Here is a 22315-nt window from a genome sequence, read left to right as displayed (position 1 = left end):
ATGTGACTTCAATTCTTTTCAAATTAGGATCTGTTCTGATGTTACTTAATGAATATGTAAACCTCTAGAAAACAGCTCCATCTTGCATTGCATAGTAATGTTGGAAGTCCGAAGTCATGTGGGTGAAGTCATGGTCTTCCTTCTGATGACTAAATTGTTCCAACTACATAAGTGAATTACAAGCCTTAGTATCAAACTGAGGATTGTTATCTTAAAATAAAACCTTAGTTAGTTCCTCAGGACAGGTTCAGGTGTTCAAACAAACCACAATTAGGTGAACACAAACCCTGGCTTAACGTTACATACAGATGTGGCCTCTAATCTCAGCTTGGACAGTTCCTGACAGTGCTAAAAGACTGCCTTAGTGCCAGCTTTTCCTGGCTTTCGTTAGATGAAATTTGAGGCAGCGGTAATTCATTTTAACATGCAAAATGTTATATTTGACTTCATTCCAGTTGGTTTTATCCTGTGTTTATTGGAAGTGGTGTTACCAGCCTTGAGCACAGCATCTCTTGTAGAGTTTGGCACATTAAACCAGTGCTCCATTCATTAAATGGTTGGGCTGAACCTCAAATATCCCATCTTACCTACAGTAAATGGTTAGCACTTTGGGCCCATAAAAGGGGGAGAGGAGGCGGCCTTTTTTGGCAGCCCCCACTTGTACATCAAGCGTCTCATTTCAGCCTGAGAGAGGGAGATCCATAGCTCAGGGGTAGAGGTTCAATCCCTGGCATTTCCAAGTAGGGCTGGAAAAATCCCTGCACAACTGCCAGTCAGTGTCGACAATACTAGGCTAGATAGACCAGTGGTCTGACTCAGTATAAGGCAGCTTCCTATGTTCTTCAGAAAAGCTGGGCAGGAAAATAAGAAGAGGATTGGTAGACAGGATAAGAAGCTACAGAAATAAAGAACAGGAAGTTTGCACATTGGTTAGAAATTGCCAAGCATTCCTTTAGCTGATGGTCTCTCATAATCATCTCTTCTGCATCTCTTCTGCTCCTCAAACCTCATTAAAACAGTCAACATTTGGGCACAAAATGTGCCTGCTGTATAATGCATGTGTGCCGAGAACGTCATTTATTTTAATATGATATGTATTTTTTTATTATTATTACCAATGAATGTGAGTTTCCAAGCAATAAAATATTGATCCAAATGGGGCTTGTGCTTTCAGAACGATGACTAATTTATTTCTTTTCGAAATTGCGGTTGTCATTAGCGCGTTAAATAATTATTACACTGCATGTTTAGACACTTTAGCCTTTGATACGCTACTTTATATCTCTGTTACTCTTTCCCAATGAGGAAGGAAGTGCTGAAAGTCCCAATTTCGCACGCTGGTACGGTGTTGTATTTTCTGCAAAGCTGAGAAATGCTGCCTCAAGTAGCTGGTAAGAGTTGTCTTTTTTTTTACAAATAATCTCCTTTTAGTGTGTTACAGTATGCTACCTGCTTTTGACGGGCACATTGAAGGGCTTGGACAGGCCCAGTCACCATGTCATGAGCTATATCATAAACTGTTTTCAAAAGCCCTCCCTGTCCCCTAAAATTTCAAAAGGGGCTTGCTGCTTCGCTATCGAGGGCTGCTGCTTAAAAACAAACCCAAATCCTACTTCGACCCACAGAACTAGTTGTGCAGGGTGTTTTTTTTATTATTATTAACGGTACTAAAAAGGCAAGAGGAAAGGAACAGTGCTGCATATTTACACAGAGAAGTACACCTGGTGTCCAGGTTGACCCCAATGCTTAGTTTCAGCTCTGAATCTTGTAAAAATGCATGCAGTGTTTCCAAATCAGTCAATCACAAGCTGGATATGAGTCAACAGTGTAACATGGCTGCAAAAAAAAAAAAAAAGAGGCAAATACAATACTCGGTTGCATCAGTATAAGCACAATTTCAAAATCATGGAAAAGTGATGGTTCTATTCTAGCCTGCTCTGGTCAGACCTCACCTTGTGTCTAGTTCTGGATGCTACATTTTAAGAAGGATTCAGATAAATTGGAATGAGTTCAGAGAAGGGCAACGAAGATGATCCGGGGACTTAGAAACTAAGTCCTATGAGGAAAGATTAAAGAAACTGCTTAGCCTTGAGAAGGGAAGATGGGGGGTATATGATAGCACTTTTCAAGTACTTAAAGGGTTGTTATATAGGTAATTGCACCACCACTAGAGCTGCATTTTGAGTTGCTTCTTAGGACCTACCATTTTACAAAGAAAGAATGAATTAACAAAGGCCAAGATCTTGCCCTTTACATTATATTACATTTGTATGATGTCTTTCTTCTAAGGCACTCAAGGCAGTGTACATGGGTCTTCTTTGGGGTAGGTTAGACTGAGAGAAACGGACTGGCTCAAGGTCACCCAGTGTACTTCAAGGCTGAATAGAGATTTGAACCTGAGTTTTCCTGTCCCTTCTCCAATACTCTAATCTCTATACCACAGTGGCTCTTTGGAACTTAAATCTCTCCCATTGAAGTAAATGGGACTCCAAAGTGCTTATCTGGATTATGTCCAACTTTTCTTTTCTTTTCAAATAACGTGGTAGTGTGAATGCGCAGGCAAGCCTTTTCACCGCTCACTATTTGTTAGAATTGCGTTCTTTCCACTGTTATCCATTTCCTCAAATTGTTTTACTGCATGAAAGACAATCTGGTAGGCTTTTGTGAAACACGATCTGGTGTGTGTGTGTGTGTGTGTGTGTGTGTGTGTGTGTTGTCCGTCCCATACCCTGCTAAGGGTCTTTTTTCTTTTTTTTCAGGCTTGGATGCAAGCTTATCTTTGAATGCTATCTGGAATACGGACAAACATCCTCTTCCCAGCTATGTGCAATGCCAAAACTATGTCGTACGGCCGCCTTCTCCGAGTCCTCCAATGGGGGCCGAAATAACTCACCTTGGCAAGAGTTGTCCAGTCATGGGTAAGTCAAATTTATCTTGTGCCTCCAAAGCCAGAAACAGGAAGCCTCTTTCATTTGTAAAACAAAAGCAGACGTCCTCAGCAGCATAGGCCTTCCATACTTTAGCATTCTCCTTCTTCCCTAACATGACCTGTACAGTTGCCCATGAGTGATGTTTTCATACTTCAAGGTGCTGGTGATTGATTGCCTTTGAAACTGAACAGATTTAAGAGGGACCATCTCCTCCCAGACCAGACCGACCATTACTTACCAGACATCTGCAGGGGAGGCTAGTCTTCGTGGTCTAATGGTGGCCAAGGAGATGGCTGGTTTGGTCTTCTCTGTTATCATGCCTAGACTGTGTAAATCCCTCCCTCAGGAGTTCCTTCTGATCTATGCTTTTCACCACCTACCTAAGACCTTTTTGTTCCGGCAACCATTTGATGTTTCTGGCTGTCCCCTGGTTTTACCTGTCGCACCTGCTTCTGCTTTACTGCTGCTTATTTTCTTGTCCTTGGTGATATCGTTGCTGTTGTGGATTTTATTGTTTGTAAAGCTGTCGGTAGTCGTTCTACAAATGCAATGGAAGGTTGTTTAATAAATAAAAACGCAAATCGATTCCTGACATATCTTTAGTAGGGCTGCATCAAACTCTCTCTAATTTTGATACTTGCTTTGAAAACGCTACATTCAATGGAAACAAATGAATAACTGAAAAAACACCCCGTAAGCATTTGCTGTTCGCTGCACTTTGGTTGTCTTGGGTGCTGATATATCTCAGTGCCCATGTCGTCTTCGTCTTTGGTTTTCTGGGAAATGTTGAATTGGAAAAATAAGTTAATTTGCATTGGATTTTCCCCCCCATGAGCTTGAGAGTGATCTATTTTAGTATGTTTCTTTTACTTGTATTTTATAAACATGAAAGCTAAAAAAAAAAGCTATCCCATGTTATAATTAAAGCAAAGTTAATGTGATTTAAATGTTTTATTATGTAGAAATGTTTAATGGAACACAATAGCATGTACTTCATTATCACTTTAAGGTGGATTCCTGCATTAATCAGGGGTTTGACTTGATGGCCTTATAGGCTAATTCTATGATTGTTTACATTTAAGAAAAAAAAAGTTACTGAAATCTGTGGACACACTAAAAACTTTTAACAACCCAAACAGCTGTGCTTCATATGCTGACAACTATTCATCTACAACTTCGAAGCTCCCAATTTTGTCTGACACTGCATTAGCAATTGGCATGCATTCATTGTTATTAATAAACATATGAAATTAATTTTTTTCTGCAGAAAAATAAAACACTGGGAAAATTTCCACCCCACGCTACTCTTGAATCCAGTTGGCTGAGGTGGTTTTGTTTATAAGTGTCTGTGACATCAAGTCAAGACATCTTGACATCATCAGGTCAAGGCATCATGACATCATGGTCAAAATCGCATCAGTCACCATGGCCAATAGTATTAAACTAGTGTGGACAGATGTGGCCCAAGGCTGTGAGGGCAAAAAAGGAAAATGACCCAGACACAAAACAACACAAATAACACAGAACCTTGAAAAGCTGAAAAACAACACAGAAAACGGCAAAACAACACACATATATTTGCAACAAGTTTCAAAAATTCGTCAAAACAGGGAAAGATTCCTGGAAAGGAACATGAAACAAGTTAAGTAATTTACTCTCATCTCTAATACTTAGTACATTTCAAATTATTGCTACCCACATTGAGTCTAGACTGCCATCCCTATCCCCACTTAAACCTTGGAGTAAGCCCCATTGAACTCAGTGTGACTTACTTCTGAGTAGACACGTTTAAGGTTGTATTGTACATGACCTGTCAGGTTAGAACTCGCTTCAAATTTCCATTATTAATTGCTTTGGCAGGATGTGGTACCTAGCAACCCTGTTGGTTTCAATAGAACATTATAGAGTAGTTGTCATACTTTTACAAGCGCAGCAATTTTAATGAATGAAATGTATGAAGTTCCACAGTGTCTGAAATAAAATAGAATTTAAAAGATCATTTAAAGCGGAACAGGAAAGAAACGACACATTTAACCATATCTCCCATAGTGAGAGATCTGAGCGATGGGGGGAACAAAATATTATAGCAAAAATGTGTGTCTTCAAAGTTTTTTTTCATACACGAAACTTGACCTTCTGCTGTAAAACTACATTTAGACAGACGTCTGCAATACTATGTAATAAAACCAGCTAGCTTTTGGCATGAAGGATACTGTTAATTCTATGGTATTGTATGTTTATGAGGGGGGGGGGGGCGGAAGATACAGGAAAGGCTATAGTTAAAGAGTTTCAGACATTGTTGACTTACTAAATTGACTTCAGTCTTTTCTTCTTTCATTTTTAAAAAATAATTCGAGGCTAACAAATATCAGCTTTCTTACTACTACTAGTGATTTAGGTTGAAACCTAATGGCAAATTGAAAGGCAAGGGGGGCACGGCCAGGAAAGATCTTGGAGACAGTGCCGACCCAAGACGTTTTGCTGCCTGGAGCAGAGCCAGAATGATGGCCTATTGGTTAGTGCCATCAAAGATGTGCTACACAATTAGGCACTGATTCCCGCCTTCAGCTTTCCAAGCTGCTGCCAGTCAGAGCAGATGACACTAGCCTTCATGGACAAATAATCTGACCTGGTACAAGGTTGTGAGGGACCCCAGCTCAGTGTAGAGTTCATACTTTGCTTTTGGAAGACTACACATTTTTCAGGGTTCTTTGGTCTTCGCAAAAGCATGCTAGCCAGGATTGATCTTCTCTTCCTCTGCCTGGTGAGCTACCTAAGGCTACGGGGACACCTGATAGAGGTGTACAAAATGATGGATGGTGTGGATAGAGAGACATTTTTCTCCCTCTCCCGTAATACTAGAACCCAATGGGTCATCCCATGAAGCTGATTGGTGGAAGATTCAGGACTGAGAAAAAGAAGGACCCAAGGCCACATGGCTTGGGATTCGGGGCCGCACACACAGATACATACACACATGCCAGTGATCCTGATACAGATCAGGACTAGTAGCCGTTGTTACCCTTCTCCCCCATGAATTTGTCCAGTCTCCTTTTGAAGCCAACCAAAAGGGTGGTCATCACTACAACTTGTGGTAGCGCATTCCATAGTTTAACTATGCGCTGTGTGAAGACGTCCTTCCTTTTCTCAGTCCAGTTTGAACAAGGATCAGGTAGGAGGCGATTGAAAAGACCTCTCGCTCTCTCTGAGATTCTAGAGTGCCTCTAACAGTCCGCATAGATGCTACTGGCACAGCTGGGAAACTAGCCTGACCCTGTCCAAGACATCTTCCTGTGTTCTTTGGAGGGTGCATCATCCTCACTCTTTCAAAGCTTAAAAAATAAACATTTGGGTTTGTAAAAGCGAAGTATGCCTCTTCAGTTCCAGGAGAAAAGTGTCCCTCAGCCAACAGACCTTTGGGGAACCACCATACTTCATAGCCAGATATCGGTTAACCATGTAGAAAAAGCCACGAAAACATAGAAGATGTGTCCAGGGACTTGACGCCAGCTATATTCTTGTTTCCCGAGATCTGCTGCCGATTATCTGGTAACACTTCCCCCGTGTTTAGCTAGCCACATTTATTTTTATAACAAAGATTATTTTCTCCCCTCCACCCCACCCCAAATTTATTTAAGGGCTTCTTACAGCCCTGATTAGACCGTCAGCTGTCGAGTCCGTCGCTTTTTATATAACAGGATATTGTTTTGTTCATCATGTTGCCACATTTGGCAAACTTTTAGCTTAATGCGCCTTTTGGGAATACCAGTCTGACCTCAATCTGAGTAGAGGCTTAATCGTCGACGTGAGGGATGCTTGCAGGAGGTGGCGGCGGTCATATTTTCCCCCTGCAGACTGTATATTTGTTATCGCATGTTAATCAGATTCATCATTCTGTTTAATAAAAGATTTCATCTGCCACGCGAATGTATAATCGGCTGTGTCTGCGCGACCGCCTTTTGTCTTGAGCAGATTACGAAAACTGTATTAAGCATTGTCGGGTTACCCCCCCCCCCCAAAAATGACAACCTTATTAATTTGTCCTTTATGTGTTTTCCAGCAGATTGGGCCTCATTATTATGCAAACGCATTTCACAGAGCAAGGAGCCCAGAGGTAGCTCATTAATGTTTCTTTCCCTAGGTTTGTAACAGATTTTGTATTGGGGAGCGTGCAGGACATAATTGCTAATTATATGGGTTAAATTGTGCAGTGCAAGGCTTCTTTCTTCTTCTTCTTCTTGGTCTTGGTCGTATGTTTTGAGAACGTAGCAGAATACCACTCAAGAGTCGGTGAGCTGTAATAGGGCAGAAGCGAGCCCTAGAAATGAAATTATCCTTGCGTGCTTCTTCGCCTTCCATTTTTCGAGCCTCCAGTTACATGAAGCATAATTAGGACAGATCGGGATTATTGTACAACGGATGGGCTCATACACAGCTTCCCCCTTTAAAAGGAGACGAAAATCAGTTGTCAAGATAATTAATGGAAATATCCATCAACAAGTAAACACACGCAGCGGTAAAGTGTTGCCTCCTAGGAAGAAATCGAATCTCATAGTCAGTTGAATCTGGGTTTCTTCCCCACCCTGATATTTGTGGCATGCAATTGTGTTAAAACTCCATTTCATTGTTTTACATCCCACTTATTCGTGTAATGGCTTTAAATAAAGTTTTTGTTGTTATTGTAACCAGCTGTCTTTGTTCATCCCAAAGCTGACACTGGCAGCATAATTCCTCATGAAATAGGAATGTGCCAAGAAAATTAAATGTATGGATTTGGCAATCATCTGCGGTTTGACAACTTTGCCCCTAAGTGTGTAATTGGTTTAAGCCGGGTAGTGCTTCATACTTATCCCGGAGCGCATCTTCTGTAATCTGTCTGCCAGCATAGCCGATAAGACTTGGCCGCCACCAAAGTTTTTGCAGCGCAAGAAATGAAATCCTGATCCGTTAAGGTTTTGTGTGGATTTAGCTTTATAATCTGGTTTAGGAAATTGTGCGAGTAGACAAATCTAGGAGGAGACGAACCTCTTTTAAAAGATGTGATGAAAATCATTGGATTGGCTTCTATTTTCTAACTAAATTCTTGTTGACGGCATAGCCTGTATTTCCATCTCACCTCTGGCTTCCTTCACGTTACATTTGAAAGGTGCCCACCAGGACAGCTGCCAGGCTGTAATTATTTTTATCTGATATACATTAGATAATTTTTGTGAACCTCTCAGACAGCTTCAGCTATTGGGCAGTACAGAAATGAAATACTGTATTTTCTGGCGTATAAGACTACTTTTTAACCCAGGAAAATCTTCTCAAAAGTTGGGGGTCGTCTTATACGCCCAGTATAAGATGACTTTTTAACCCAGGAAGATCTTCCCAAAAGTTGGGGGTCGTCTTATACACCCAGTCGTCTTATACGCCGGAAAATACGGTAAATAAAATAAAATGAATATATACATATAAAATTGTGTGTGTGCACGCACACCATTCAAAAGCAAATCGAAGTAGTCTACATGCATTAGAATTAAATTTAGATATACAGGATCAGGATGAGATACAGAGATGTTACAGCATCTCAGCTGAAATGTCTAGTATTGGCCTCAGACTTCAGTGAGTCTCCATTAGGAGTGCTCCTGTTCAGGTTTCCAGCAACTCATAAGAACATAAGAGCCATGCTGGATCAGACTAAGAGTCCATTTAGTCTAGCATTCTGCTCACACAGTGGCTAACCAGCTGTCAACAGAAACCTACAAGCAGAACATGAGAGCAACAGCACCCTCCTGCCCATGTTCCCCAGCAACTGGTTTACATAGGCATACTGATACTGGAGGTAGCATATAACCATCAGGACTAGTAGCCGCTTAAACCCTTCTCTACCAGGAATTTGTCCAGCCCCCTTTTAAATCCATCCAAATGGGTGGACATCACTACATCTTGTGCTAGCGAATTCCGTAGTTTAGTTATGAGCTGTGTGAAGAAGTCCTTTCTTTTATCTGTGGTAACCTTCCCTCGGAAGGAAGTCGCTCCCACCCCTTGATAATTTCAGTTGCCGTTTTCTGCAGTTTCCCCCCAGCTCTACAATGTCTTTTTATAAGGTGCTGTAACCAAAACTGTGCACGGTATTCTGAATGTGATTGCACCATAGATTTGTATAAGGGCAGTATGATACTGGCAGTTTTCTTCTCAGTTCCTTTCCTAACATGGAGTTTGCTTCTTTTGCAGCAGCCACACACTGAATTGACATTTATTCCCCCTGCCCAGTTGTCACCTTACCTCACTCCACCCAGACAACATTCTGTGTCATTGAGTTATGGCTTCATCCAACTGTGTCATGCCATCAGCGCAAATGACGCGCTAGCAGAAACTACGTGCTAAACTCTGCGCAAGAGAAGAACCCAATGAAAGTTACGTTTGTGGAAGCACAGCTGCGCGAGCCATTGTGCAACCTGTTGAGCATCACTCTTGTCAACTGGTTGCACAACCTTTTGTTCAAGCGTAATGGGCAGCCTCTTGCCAATCAGAAAGATTCAGTGGAGCTCCGGTAGCGCTATATGAATTTGCGGAATGACACGATTGCAGAATGACACGATTCCTTGCCTGGAAGCAGCCGCTCTCTTCCTGCATTGAGCATGGGGTTGGACTCGACGGCCACAGTGGCCAACCAGCCATTGGCCGGGCACCAACAAGGCAGAACATGGTGCAACAGCACCCTCCCATCCATGTTCCCCAGCAACTGATGCACCCAGGCTTACTGCCTCAAATGCTGGAGGTAGCACACAACCATCAGGGCTAGTAGCCATGGATAGCCTTCTCCTTCTCCAGGAATTTATCCAACCCCCTTTTAAAGCCATCCAACTTGGTGTCCATCAGTACATCCTGCGGTAGGGAATTCCATCGTTCACCTCTGTGCTGTGTGAAGAAGTCCTTCCTTTTATTTGTCCTGAATCTCCTCTTGTGGTAGTGAGTTGCACGCAGTGCAAGTGCGCTGCCACGCAGCTGTGGCTCTCCCTGTTATCCAATGTAAACATCCATATCAAACCACACAGCAGAAGTTAAAAGCAGCAGTATAACATTATTCTTCAAATATAAAACGACTGGGAAACTGAGAACAAGAAATTAATTAACACAAATGCCTCCGTACTCGAGAGCTTTTGAATTTTGCGTCGCCACAATTTCTCCTTACGCTTCCACCGACCCCCTCTGCAAGCAAACAAACGTTCAGCTCTAGAAGGGCAAACTTTTACTATTGTACATCTTTATTTTTAAAAAATACGTTTTATTTCCAAAGTCTAGTGCAGCAGCTGGCTGGCTGCTGACATTCTGGCTCCTCATTTCTAATTAAGCCTTTTGATGTACAGTATGGCTTACGAAGCGTGCTGTGACGGGAAAAAGGTGTGTGCGTGTGTGTGTAATTTTTAAAAAAATCATTGTATGGTTATTTTGCTCCGCCGAAACTCAACAAATCAGTTGTCCCTCCCTGCAGTTAAAGTAATCTGTTTGTGCAATTGTGATTTTTTTTGAATTAGAGCAAAGACAGCTCGTGGTGGATTATTCTTTCCTTCTTTTTTTTTTTATTTATCACGTCCTGCTTAAAAGAGTTTGGTAGCAGATGCCGAGATTACAAATGCAGCATTCTAATTGCTCTATATTCTAATGAGCAGCCATTGTTGCCAGCCAGTATTTTATACCGATTATGATGCAGTCCGTCGAGCAGCTGCCCCTGACCCGTCTGCTGCGGCATTAACAGACCCCTCTTTGTTATTACGATGGGAAATATCTTAGCTGTTGTGGGTGTGATTTCAACACAATGGCATTCACATTTGGGCGTGGGTGTGGGGAAGGGAACCTTCAGTGTATTGCATCTATTTACTTATTGACGTTACTTATGGGCTGCCCTATGACAGAGCTCTCAGAAGCGTAGAGAGAAAACAATTTGAAATGGAATGATACAAACAACGATCTGAATACAGCGTTTTATAAAACAGCAACCCACACACACAAGAAGGAAAAATAGCGTATAGTTAAACCAGCCTGGGAAAAACAAAGCTCACCTGGCACTGAAATACCAGCAAAATAGGTGCCATGTGAGTCTCTCTGGGAAAGGCACTACCCTTCCAGGAGCGCCACTATCGAAAAGTGACTCTTCCCCGTCTTCAAGTGCTACACCATACTTGATGGGAACATAACAGCATCCTGTTCGCACCAGCTGTTGACCAGGAACCCACAAACAGGACAACAGTGTAACAGTACACTCCCACTAGTGCAACAGTACCCTCCCACATAAGCATACTGCTTCTAATACTGGACGTAGCATATGGCTATCAGGGCTAGTAGCCATTGATAACCTTCTCCTCCAGGGATATGTCTGAGGCCATGGTTAGACCAGGCCTATATCCCAGGATTGTCCTGGGATCATCCCTGTGCATCCAAATGACACACGGGATCCCAGGAGCAGGCAGGGAAGACCCCTCCATTTGCCTGGGATCATCCTTAGATCCAGCTAAGGCCTAACTCCCTTTTAAAGCCATCCAAGTTGGTGACCATCACTATGCGCAATGTGAAGAAGAGTCAGAGAAGGCCCTCCCAAGAAGGTTTCCAGGCAAATATATATGGAGAGAGATGGTCCTTCAGGTACCCTGGTCATAAGCCATAAAGGGCCTTAAAGATCGAAACCTGTCCCTTGAATTGGGCCCGGAAACAAATTGGGAACCAGTGAAGGTGATGTGAAATGCTCCCATCACCCATTCCCAGTTAGCAGTCTTGCAGCCATATTCTAATCAAACTGAATTGTCTGGTCTTCAAATGTCGATCTTGCCTCTTATCCCAAAGGATTCTTTTGAAGGCAGCTTACACAAATTACAAACAAACACCATTCAGTGTGGATTAAAAAAATGCAACCAACACTTGAATAGCAAGCAGTCATTGCAATCAACAAAAGTGCAGAATGACTCAAACTATCCGCCTAGAGAGCATTTCTTATTGGGCAGTTTAGAAATGTAATAGAATTAATTGATTGATTAATCAATCCCAGTGCCACAGCTTAAGCAAGAAATGCTATAATAGGTAAATTTTCGCAGAAAAATCAGGGCGAAATAAGCCTCAGTAGTCCTCCATAGGAAACGGATTCTACAGTGAGTGTGCTATCTGCTCAGAATGGCTCCCCGCAAACTCCTTTTGGAGGGGTTAGGAAAGGAGGTGGGGGGCACAGTTCCGTGGTAGAACACCTGCCTTGCATGCAGAAGGTTCAAACACCAGCATCTCCAGTTTAAAAAGTGATCAAGTAACATGATGGATAAAGACTTTTCTCTGCCTAAGACCCTGATGAGTCTTTGCTGAAAGTCAGAGCAGGTAATACTGGTCTAGAAGAACAAATAGCCTAAGAACACAAGAAGAGCCATGATGGAGGGGACCAAAGGCCTATCTCGCCCAACATAATGTCCGGACAAATCATATGCTTCTCAGGTACCTGCAAGCAGGATATCAGCACCCTCCAGTGCTCATGTTCCCCAGCAACTGCCGTTCAGAAGCACACTGCTTGTAATGCTGGAGGCAATACATGACCATCATGATTGGTAGTCATTGATAGCCTTGGGCTCTCCGGAACTCCCTGCCACTAGAAATTAGGCAGGTGCCAACCCTTCTGGTATCATGGTGCCTACTAAAAATGTGCCTTCTCCAACAGACATTCCCAGGAAGGTACCTTTGCCCTCTATATTAAGACTTCTTGTTGTTGTTTTAGTACAACGCTTAGAAATTTCTTAATGTAAGTGATTCCCAAATACCTTTAAATAATTTGTCTAATCCCCTTTTGGTGGCTGTCTCCACGCTTAACCTATGTTCCTGAGGAACTATATCTACACAGAGAGAGAGAGAGAGAGAGAGAGAGAGAGAGAGAGAGAAAAGCAGCTTGGATTGTTGATTTTGACAGGGCAAATGGCTCTCAGGGAATGGCTAAAGCTTGTCCCCTCAAGATTCCAGCCTCCCATACCATTTAGGGCTTGAAGGTAACCGACCAGCAGGTCCTGCGTTGGCATGTGGCGCTTTTCGGCAGCTTGATATATGCCATGGCCTACCATTTTTAATCCAGTTGCTCTAATCACTGGCTGGGTCTGGGAGCCTCCATTTTAATTTCCTAAAACTCCAGAGTGATACTACGTTGGGGCAATTAAAATGGTGGCTTCCACACCCAGCTGCTTGGCATTCATGAGGGCTTTGCTGTTGCTGGCCACTGTGACCGGGTAAACCCACCACACTCACTGATGTAACTGTGGGTCAGTCAGAGGTCCCCAAACCTTGTTCTGGCCCTGGTTACTGTTTTAAGTACTAGTGAAATATTTCCCCGTAAACCAGCCCCGATTGTAAACCTCAAGCCACACTCATGGGAAATGTTATTTTGTGTTGTTCCTCTTGTTTTTAATTTTGAACAAACAGGCCAACGTGTAGAGTAGACAGAGGTGAAGTATTTCTGTTGTGGCTTCCAAAACATCATCTTGCGCTTTAGACTTCAGAGGAAGAAACCGTGCCAAGCTCAGCTTATATTAAATTTCGCTTTTGGTCGGATGTGCTTTCTGCAACAGAAATTCTATCTTCATGCAATCTACACAAGACCATTTGGAAAACATTAGACAGTCTGTAATAAACTAGCATGGTCCCAGGGCTCTTTTATCGGCAGAAAGTGAAAGGTTGCATGGAGATCGCTTCCTTTTTTAATTTTTGAACTTCGGATGTAATCCAGCCAAGGTTAAGAACTTTTCTAGTTAGTGTGCTGTAATGGGTAAAGTGTTGGACTTGAACCAGGAAGACCTGTCTTCAAGGCCGTTGCTAGACGATGGGTTAGCCCGGTGTGAGCCCCGGGATCGCCCCTGTGCGTCCAGTTGACGCACAGGGGATCCCAGGCTCAGGCAGGGGTAACCTTCCCTTGGCCCGGGATAATTGGCACTGCTTGTGGCCTGGTATTTCTCACGGTCTTGGGTTGAGCCCGAGACCATGGACATGTAGACCGGCTTTTCCCGAGGTGTCTCCCACCCAACCCTAATGAGACCTAGATCTGCTTGGCAAGAAATATAAAAAAGTACTGTCTGTGAGGGAAGGTTACAACAGTTGGGATTGTTTAGTTTAGGTGCGGGGTGGGGAAGAGGCTAAGTAAAATTATGCCTGGTGTGGAGAATGTGGATAGAAAGACATTTTTCTCCCACTCCATTAATACTAGAACCCAGTGGGGTCAGCCCATGAAGCCGATTGGTAGGAGATTCAGGACAGATCAAAGGAAGCACTTCAAACAGTGCAAACTATGGAATTTCGCTGCCACAAGGTGTAGTGATGGCCACCAATTTGGATGACTTCAAAAGGGGATTGGTTAATTTCCTGGAGGAGAAGTCCTGATAGCTACGTGCTACCTCCAGTATCAGAGGCAGTAAGCCTATATACACTAGATGCTGGGGAAAATGGGTGAGAAGGTGCTGTTGTACTGTGTCTTGCTTGTGGGTCTCTGGTCGACAGCTGGTTGGCCACTGTGTGAACAAAGTGCTGGACTAGATGAACTCTTGTCTGATCCAACATGGCTCTTCTTATGTGATTGAAGAAGCCATGATAAAACCCAGAGGAGTTACAAATGGAAGACCGCATCATCTAGATCCCCTGTAAAATTCCACGTTTGAGGCAGGACAACTGCAAATTAAACGCCCCCTCTGAAAGCACCCCTCTACTTGAACTGATGGAAACAAACATCTTGAAGCGCTGTAATTCAACAATTCCACGCTGGCATTTCCCTTTGAAACATCCGTCTTAGAAAATGTGGAGTGAAATTATTTCTTTCCCCCTTCAAGAGCATGGCTTCGTACGTGTTCTGATCCCCAGAACCGCATTTGTCGCCAGCCGCTGAGAAACCGAGAGAAATGTAAACACATCAGAGAAGCGGCAAGCTGCAATTTCTGCACCTTTTCCTCCGCCGTGGTTCCAGGAATTGCTGCCAGTCCATATTTGGGATTCACACGACCCATTTTTCCACATGCCTGCCTGGGGACTGTCGGGAGTTCTTGAGCTTTTTAAAACTAATAATAATACTGTGCATTGGCCCTGGGAGGGCGACCGATTGCTGTGTGACGTCTTTTTTTTACTGAGGAAGAATGTTTCGTAGATCATAGAGAGAGGATGCTTGCCTAGCCAGTTTTCTGGTACTCTTGCAGACTATAAACATTTTGCACTGGTGAGCTCGACTCTTCCTCTGAATTCCCCTACATGGAGCATTAAGGCGACAGCTTTATTTTGGCTGTGTTTAATGACACTTGTCAAAAATCCTAGCGTCTGTTGGTGATTGTATTCTTGCTGCTGCCACCTTGCTCCTCCCGCTGCCTGCTTTTCCCAACCCTCTTGGTCTGATTCCCTCCCGAGTCGAAACAAAACCTTACCATCTGGGTCCACCTAATTTCCTTATTTAGTGCTGATTAGTTAGATTGATCGTCATTTGAGGGATGAATCGCAGAAGGAAAATCCCCTTGACGACTAGGACACTTCCACTGAGTCGCAGGCTCTTAAAAGGTCTGGGTACAGATCCGTAGGTACGGAGTGCATTCAAGAACCTTTTTGCTGTACTTTTGAAACACTACTAAACACACTGGAAGGCGACAAGAATGTATGCTTTTGAAACAAACACTTCCCTCTGTTGAATTGAGAGCCGTTGTGGTCCGCCTGCAGAGATGCAAGAGATGGAGAGAAAAGAATGAGAGATTCTCTGCGATCGCTTCTATCCTTCATGAACTTGAAAGATAATGAAAAGAAATAGCTGGGTCTCAGAGCACATGCTTTGCATGGAGAAGATCCTAAATCCAGTCCCTGACATCTCCAGTCAAATGGGCAGGTGGCAGCTGATGGAGAAAGAACTCTTTTCCTGAGACCCTGGAGAGCCGCTCTCAACCAGAGGAGACAATACTGAGCTGAGTGGAATGATGGTCCGACTCAATATAAGACTTGCTTGTGTATCCACCTGCTGGAAAAGTCTGCCTTAAAGGCAAAAGAGATGAGTTTGCAGTGTGCTGCTGGACCCTCATAACCTTCTGATGAGGGTGATTATGGACCCTTCTGAACCCTTCTGATGAGGGTGATTATGAGAGTTTGCCAGGAATGTTTCACACCACTGGCCAATTTCTGGTGGACCACTAGGGCCTTAGCTAGACCTAAGGTTTATCCCAGGATCGTCCCTGCCTGGGTCGTCCCTGCCTGCTCCCCTGTGTGTCATTTACATGAACAGGGATGACCCCGGGACAAACCTTAGGTCTAGCTAAGGCCTAAGTGTCTTCTGGTTACTGATCCAGAAAGGCACATCTTATAGGAAAAGAGGAAGCTGCTTTATACCTGGTCAGACTGTTTATCCATCTAGCCCAACCTTGGTGACCTCCAGATGTTTTGTACCTCAATTCCCATCAGACCCAGCCAGTATGGTCAATGGTCAGGAATGCTGAGAGTTACACCAGGTTGGGGAAGAGCAGGGAGGGGCCTTTTCCATCACTTGCTACATGATCTTTTTAAATGGAAATGCCGGGGATTGAGTCTGGGACCTCCTGTATGCAAAGTGGGTGCTCTGTCACTGAGCTACAGTCATCCCCCCCATAGCAGTCAGCCAGAAGACCCACAAGCAGGACTTGAAGGTCATCACTCTCCCCTGCAGTTGCGAGTAAGAGGAGACATGATAGAGGTGTATAGAATTATGCATGAGGTGTAGAATGGGGATAGGGAGATCTCTCTCTCTCTCTCTCTCTCTCTCTCTCTCTCTCTCTCATAGAACTCAATGGGGTCATCCCATGAAGCTGATTGGTAGGAGATCCAGAACAGATGTGAAGGGCTTCTTCACACAGCACAGAGTTAAACTATGGGGATTGGAGAAATTCATGGAGGAGATGGCTGTCAATGGCTACTAGTCCTGATGGCTGTATGCTACCTCCAGGGTCAGAGGCAGTATGCCTGTGTACATCAGTTTGCTGCTGAATGGCGTGTGTGTGTGTGTGTGTGTGTGTGCTGCACTCATGTCCTGCTTGTGGGTTTCTCATGGGCAGCCGGTTGGCCACTGTGTGAACAGAATGCTGGAATTGATAGACCCTTGGTCTGATCCATCTTGGCTCTTCTTCCCTCTAGCAACTAGTATGCAGTGGCCTTGTAGGGGGACCTCAAAACCTATTTCATTCTTAAGGTCCTTAAGCAAACATGAACACAGAGCAGACAAAATATATTTCATCTGTATATATCCGTGTATACCAGAACACGGCAACCTCCTGCTGCTTCTGAAAACGACGTAACCCCAAAGCTATTGCGTTACTTGAGTTTTATTTTAACAATTGGGTGCCGCTGAAAAGCCCTGGCGTCAGATCACAGTTAGGACACGTAGAGTCAACATGCAGTAAAATATGCTAGTTCATAAAACACACACGCGTGTCAAGCGGAATCTAGTTTGCGAAGGAGGCCTCTTGGGGTTTTGAGCCAGAGCTTATTGTGGCTTAAAGGACATCTCCCAAGGTAGCCAAAACGATAAAGCTTATTCTTGTTCCATTGTGTGTCGTTATGGCTTACAGGAATCTAGTACGGGAGTTTCGGAATTGCAGGTTTCTGGTCTAATTTTTCTTTGTAAGATGTAAGGGGGATAAAACATGTGCGATGATATTAATTTGCTGTTAACTAACGTGGCACAACCTCAGTGAACGACAGTTAATCTATCAAACCCCACCACGGCCCCTTTCTTGTTGTTTTAATACGTTATGCGGATGAAATGTGTTTTTCAGATATGTTTTATATTTGTACCAGGTAATGGAAAGTACAATATATTAAGTGCTTGTGCCCTAGAGGGATTTTTTTTTTTTAAAAAAAAAAGGGAAATAATTGAGCGTCGTAAATCTTATTCCTTGCTTCACCCCTTTTTTTCCTTCTGTTTTGTATCTCCCGTACTATTTCTCAGCTTTGTCGGTAGTGGTGCAACCACTGCACTGGTACATGTGGTTCCGCCCCAGCCATCAAGGGCTTCCACGTGCAGGCAGGGATCCAAAGAGTTGAATCCGGTGTGCTCAGTGGAATTCCCCACCCCCCTTTCTTCCATTGAAGAGCAGGCCCCTATACCCTCTCAAAAACCGCTTCGGAAACTCGCTTTTCTTTGAAAAGTCAGGGGAGTGCTGTTGTTTGAGATGCCAGGGACCTGTCTTGGGGCTTGTCTTTATATATGTGGCTGCACAGTTGTGCCCCGTTGTTTATGTGAAGAAGCCCCTAACTTGCAGCCACATTGGGCTTTTCCCCGCGAAACTGCACTTTTCCGAAGTGCCGTTTTACCATAGCTTTTCCTATTGCTCTGATGTTATCACAGATGTTTCTCCGTCTGTCAGAAGTGGCCTTGGTTCGGGTTAAGAAAGTGGCCATAGCAAGGGGAAGATCCCAGTGCAGCCTAGGTGGCGGCTGTGACAAATCTAGTAATAGCCACCACGGATATGTGAAAGTTGAAAGTTAGGGCAGCAGTGCTATTTGGGTAGAATCAGCTAGCGAAGCGACATCGGAGTCTCTGGGTCTGTATGTGGCTGCTCCATGTGGCTGCAGCAGCTGACTAGACTGAAAATTCAGGCCCTGGCTCGGCCCTGGCTCGGCACCACTCCTGCATCGAGCAGGGGGTTGGACTAGATGACCTTATAGGACCCTTCCAACTCTCCTATTCTATGATTCTCTGACCCTAGCTTCGGGGGGTTTTCGTCAGAGATTAAAGGAAGCCTTGGTCCATCTGAGCCTCGTGTGGCACAGAGCAGTAAAGCAGCAGTTACTGCAGCCGAAACTCTCCCCACGGCCTGAGTTCGATCCCAGCGGAAGCTGGTTTCAGGCAGCTGGCTCGGGTCGACTCAGCCTTCCATCCTCCCGAGGTCGGTAAAATGAGTACCCAGTTAGCTGGGGGAAAGGTAATCACGGCCGGGGAAGGCAACGGCAAACCACCCCGCTATAAGGCCTGCCAAGAAAACGTCAGCGAAAGCTGGCGTCCCTCCAAGAGTCAGTAATGACTCAGTGCTTGCACGAGAGGTTCCTTTCCTTTTCCTGGTCCATCTACTTCAGTATTAAGGCCATGACTTTACAGGGTTTCAGACAGGATTCTTCCACAGTCTGGAGATGCCAGGAATTGAACCTATGGCCTCCATAACATTTTGCCTTCAGAGCATGTACTCTAAGATACAGGTAAAATTGTACGAGACATTACGGAGGGAACTAGACTGTCTGCTGTCCCTTCTTCAACTTGTTTGTGGTAGCGGCTAGCTTGACACCCATGTTTTTTTCTAAGGTTTTGAACAGCACTACTAACGGCTAAAGTTTAATTTGTGCTGCGGCTTTTAAACCCAAACGTTCTTTTTCACATGCCCCAGGTTCAGCACATGTAAAGTATTGAGAAAGGAAAAAAAATTCTTTTCCCCTTTGTTTAGCATATACAAAATGCTAAACGACCATTTCATTTATTCCCCAGCAGAACCAACCTCCACACATCTGGATTAAGGGAAAAGACTTCCAGGTCAGAAATCATGGCTTCCAGAAACGAAGTACTGCTGATCGCTTTTGTGTGTGTGTGTGTGTGTGTGTGTGTGTGTATTTCAAATGATGAAGAATATCCACCGGCCAATAAATCCAGGTTGCAGAATTTGAGCGTGTTTACATCCAAGCATGTCTCTAAAGGAACTGACTGATCAGATGTTTTAGTTTAGAAACTTTCCATCATGTTACAGTGGCGATGTGATTTCTTGCACAGTAGGTTTAATAACTTCCGCGTTTTTTTTCCCTGATAGCTATTTAGATTTACTACGTCGCTTATGCGTTCCTTTATCAGACACTAATCTTAAAAGATTTTCCTGCCTCGCTAACAATGCACTTCGTGTGAGTCGATGCTGAGTAAATTATAATTGAAGAGTAAGTTACGTTTCCAAACATCTGGCGTTCCTCTTGGCTAATAGTTTCTGTGCATATATACCTTAACCTATACATGCTCCAGGCTTGCATGATGGCTTGGATGGAAAGATCCCGCCCTCATTTATCTGCCCCTCATTTTCATTCTGTTATTTGATCCCCTTGTAGTTACCTGAAGCAATTTAACTGTGTTAAAATGGGACAGTGTGTTGCGTTAAAAGGCTTTTAGAAAACATTTAAATGGACTGCTATTTTTTTTAAAAAATAAAGAAACAAAGGGTTAGGTTAAAAAAAAAACCCAACCCAACCCTAATCCAATAAATAATAATGGAGGCCAGGTTTGTTCTCTGGGTTCATGGAGACATTTTCTCAGCCCAGCTGTTTATTTAGCGAGAATGGGTGACAGGAGCTTTCAACTCAGAGCTTGTTGGATGGGTCCATGTAATATCTTTTCCAGCAGGAAAAAAGAGTGATTCGTTTAGTTCTAAGCCGTTGTCTGTTTATACTTTTAAAACAGTACCTTTGGGCAGCTATTGGAGGCTTTCTCAGCAAAAATTAATGTGAAATCCTTTGGGGGGGCATTAATTGGTGGGGGAATTTGACATTTTCAAATGGTTCTTAAGAACCCTGCTTGTGGGTTTTCCGTGGGCAGCGGGTTGGCCACTGTGTGGACAGATCCAGCAGGTCTGATCCAGCAGGGCTCCTCTTATGTTCTTAACCAGTGGTGTTTCTTTCTGTAATAACACTTAGCATTGATAGAGCGCTTTCCTGAGTCTTCAAAATGCTCCATGTAAGTCTTTGCGATCTCCAGATTTTTGAGGGTTCTTGGGCAAACAACCTCAATGATCCCACTCCCTCAGTGAGTCAAATTCAATTTCTTTATTGTTTGTAGCCAATGGCCATCACAACATCATAAAACATTAAAACATTAAAACATTAATCTGATTAAAACCGTTGAAACGGTAGAACAAGTTAACACATAAGCAAAATAGAGCAGCAATAAAACACATTATCTTGAATCAATGCCATACTCTTTGTGTTATTGTCTACCTTACCCAAGGTCAGAATCCAGACCTGCCACAAAAGCTCTCCTTAACTTTAATGCTGCTAGGGCAAATAGAGCCACCCTGTAGCTTACAAAGTTTGTCTGTGTCTGCCAGCAACCACCTGATTTTGAACTCTTCCGTGTGGCCTTCAAGGAAGTTTAGAAAGGGGAGGATGAATTTGGTCCGTGGTGATTTATAAAAGTGGCAGTGAAGAACATAATGAGCCAAATCCTCAACTTGGCCTGCTCCACGTATGCAGAAACGCTCACTTATGGGACAGTTACCATCTCTCCCCTTCAGGAGTTCCGTAGGCATCTCTTGAAATCTTAATTGCGTAAACGCTCGCCTGACAGGGGAAAAGGTTAATTCCTTGAGATATGAAGCCATTTTGTGGTCCTGCTTGAACTTAGGATACCAGATGGCCAACTTACATTTCCTAACCTGTTCAAGGTCAATCCCAATATCATTACTGAATATTATATCACGGATTTGGCGAACAGGTAGGTCGTGTAAGGTTGTGACCTTAGTGAGTCTATCTCCTCACCACTATGGCTCCTCGTCCTCTCCCACATAATTGCTACCACTTCCTTGCTTGACAGGGAACGTGTTGGCCTTGGCATCTCTTGCTCCTCCTAACCACCACCACCACCGTGGTCTGGGCCAGAGCGAGAGGCAGGTGAACAAGCAGGTTGCCATTGGGAAGAGGAAGAGCAATCCTTGGGACGTGCTGGGTTGTGGGCCCTTGGCCGCGTCCCGACCACGCCTACCCTTACACCAGCCCTGAGCCTAGACATTCGTTTTTAGTATCAGAAGTGAACTGAGCTCACAGTCCTTTCTCACAAAAAAATCCACTCCTGTGGGCTGTCTTGACAACATCTTCACCCCAGGGTAGCTCCAAATCCACGCTGCGCCAGTCCAGGTTTTTGAATGGGCCTCCTCCCTCGCCGAGTCTATGTTCTCACTGCCATTGTCAGCAGCTGCTCTTCCTCCTCCTCTTCTTCATCACTGCCCCCACTTGCTTGTTTGACAGGAAGAGGGCCAGTGAGCCAGCAGGCTGTGGACTCTCCTGCTCCTCACCGCCACTGTTACCTGGGCCAGAGCGAGAGGCAGGTGAACACGCAGGTTGCAAGGGTGAAGAGGAGGAGCAACTCTAGGGTACTCATGTCAGTGGGCCCCTGCTAGAGTATAGGCCCTTGGCAGGTGCCCAACTGCTCCTACCCTTGACACCGGTCCTTTTAGTGATCCTGACGTCAACCCTGTAAGGACTGCCAGTATCATTAGTTTCACATTGCAGATGCGGAAGCAGAGTAGTTTGCTTTAAGACCACCTAGTAAATCCACAGTGGAGGTTTCTCCTCCTGTTTTCATAAACCTTAAAGTTAGAAGATATTAGATTGATAATGGATTAATTTGACAATAAACAGCTTCTCAGCCAGTTATC

The 22315-nt window shown here is 44.0% G+C and overlaps 1 protein-coding gene across 1 annotated transcript in view; it reads left to right on the top strand.

Annotated features, from left to right (window-relative positions):
• The window catches only part of BRIP1 (BRCA1 interacting helicase 1), a 164754-nt gene that overhangs the window by 109839 nt on the left and 32600 nt on the right, over positions 1 to 22315 (top strand). Inside the window, exon 22 of the mRNA XM_063146787.1 lies at positions 2760 to 2918. Within this exon, the coding sequence (XP_063002857.1) occupies positions 2760 to 2918 (159 nt within the window). The remainder of the gene's footprint in view (positions 1 to 2759; positions 2919 to 22315) is intronic.

The sequence above is a fragment of the Elgaria multicarinata genome, chromosome 22 (assembly GCF_023053635.1).
Source record: "Elgaria multicarinata webbii isolate HBS135686 ecotype San Diego chromosome 22, rElgMul1.1.pri, whole genome shotgun sequence".
In the NCBI taxonomy this organism is placed as follows: Eukaryota; Metazoa; Chordata; class Lepidosauria; order Squamata; family Anguidae; genus Elgaria; species Elgaria multicarinata.
This window is presented reverse-complemented; position numbering and strand designations above follow the sequence as displayed.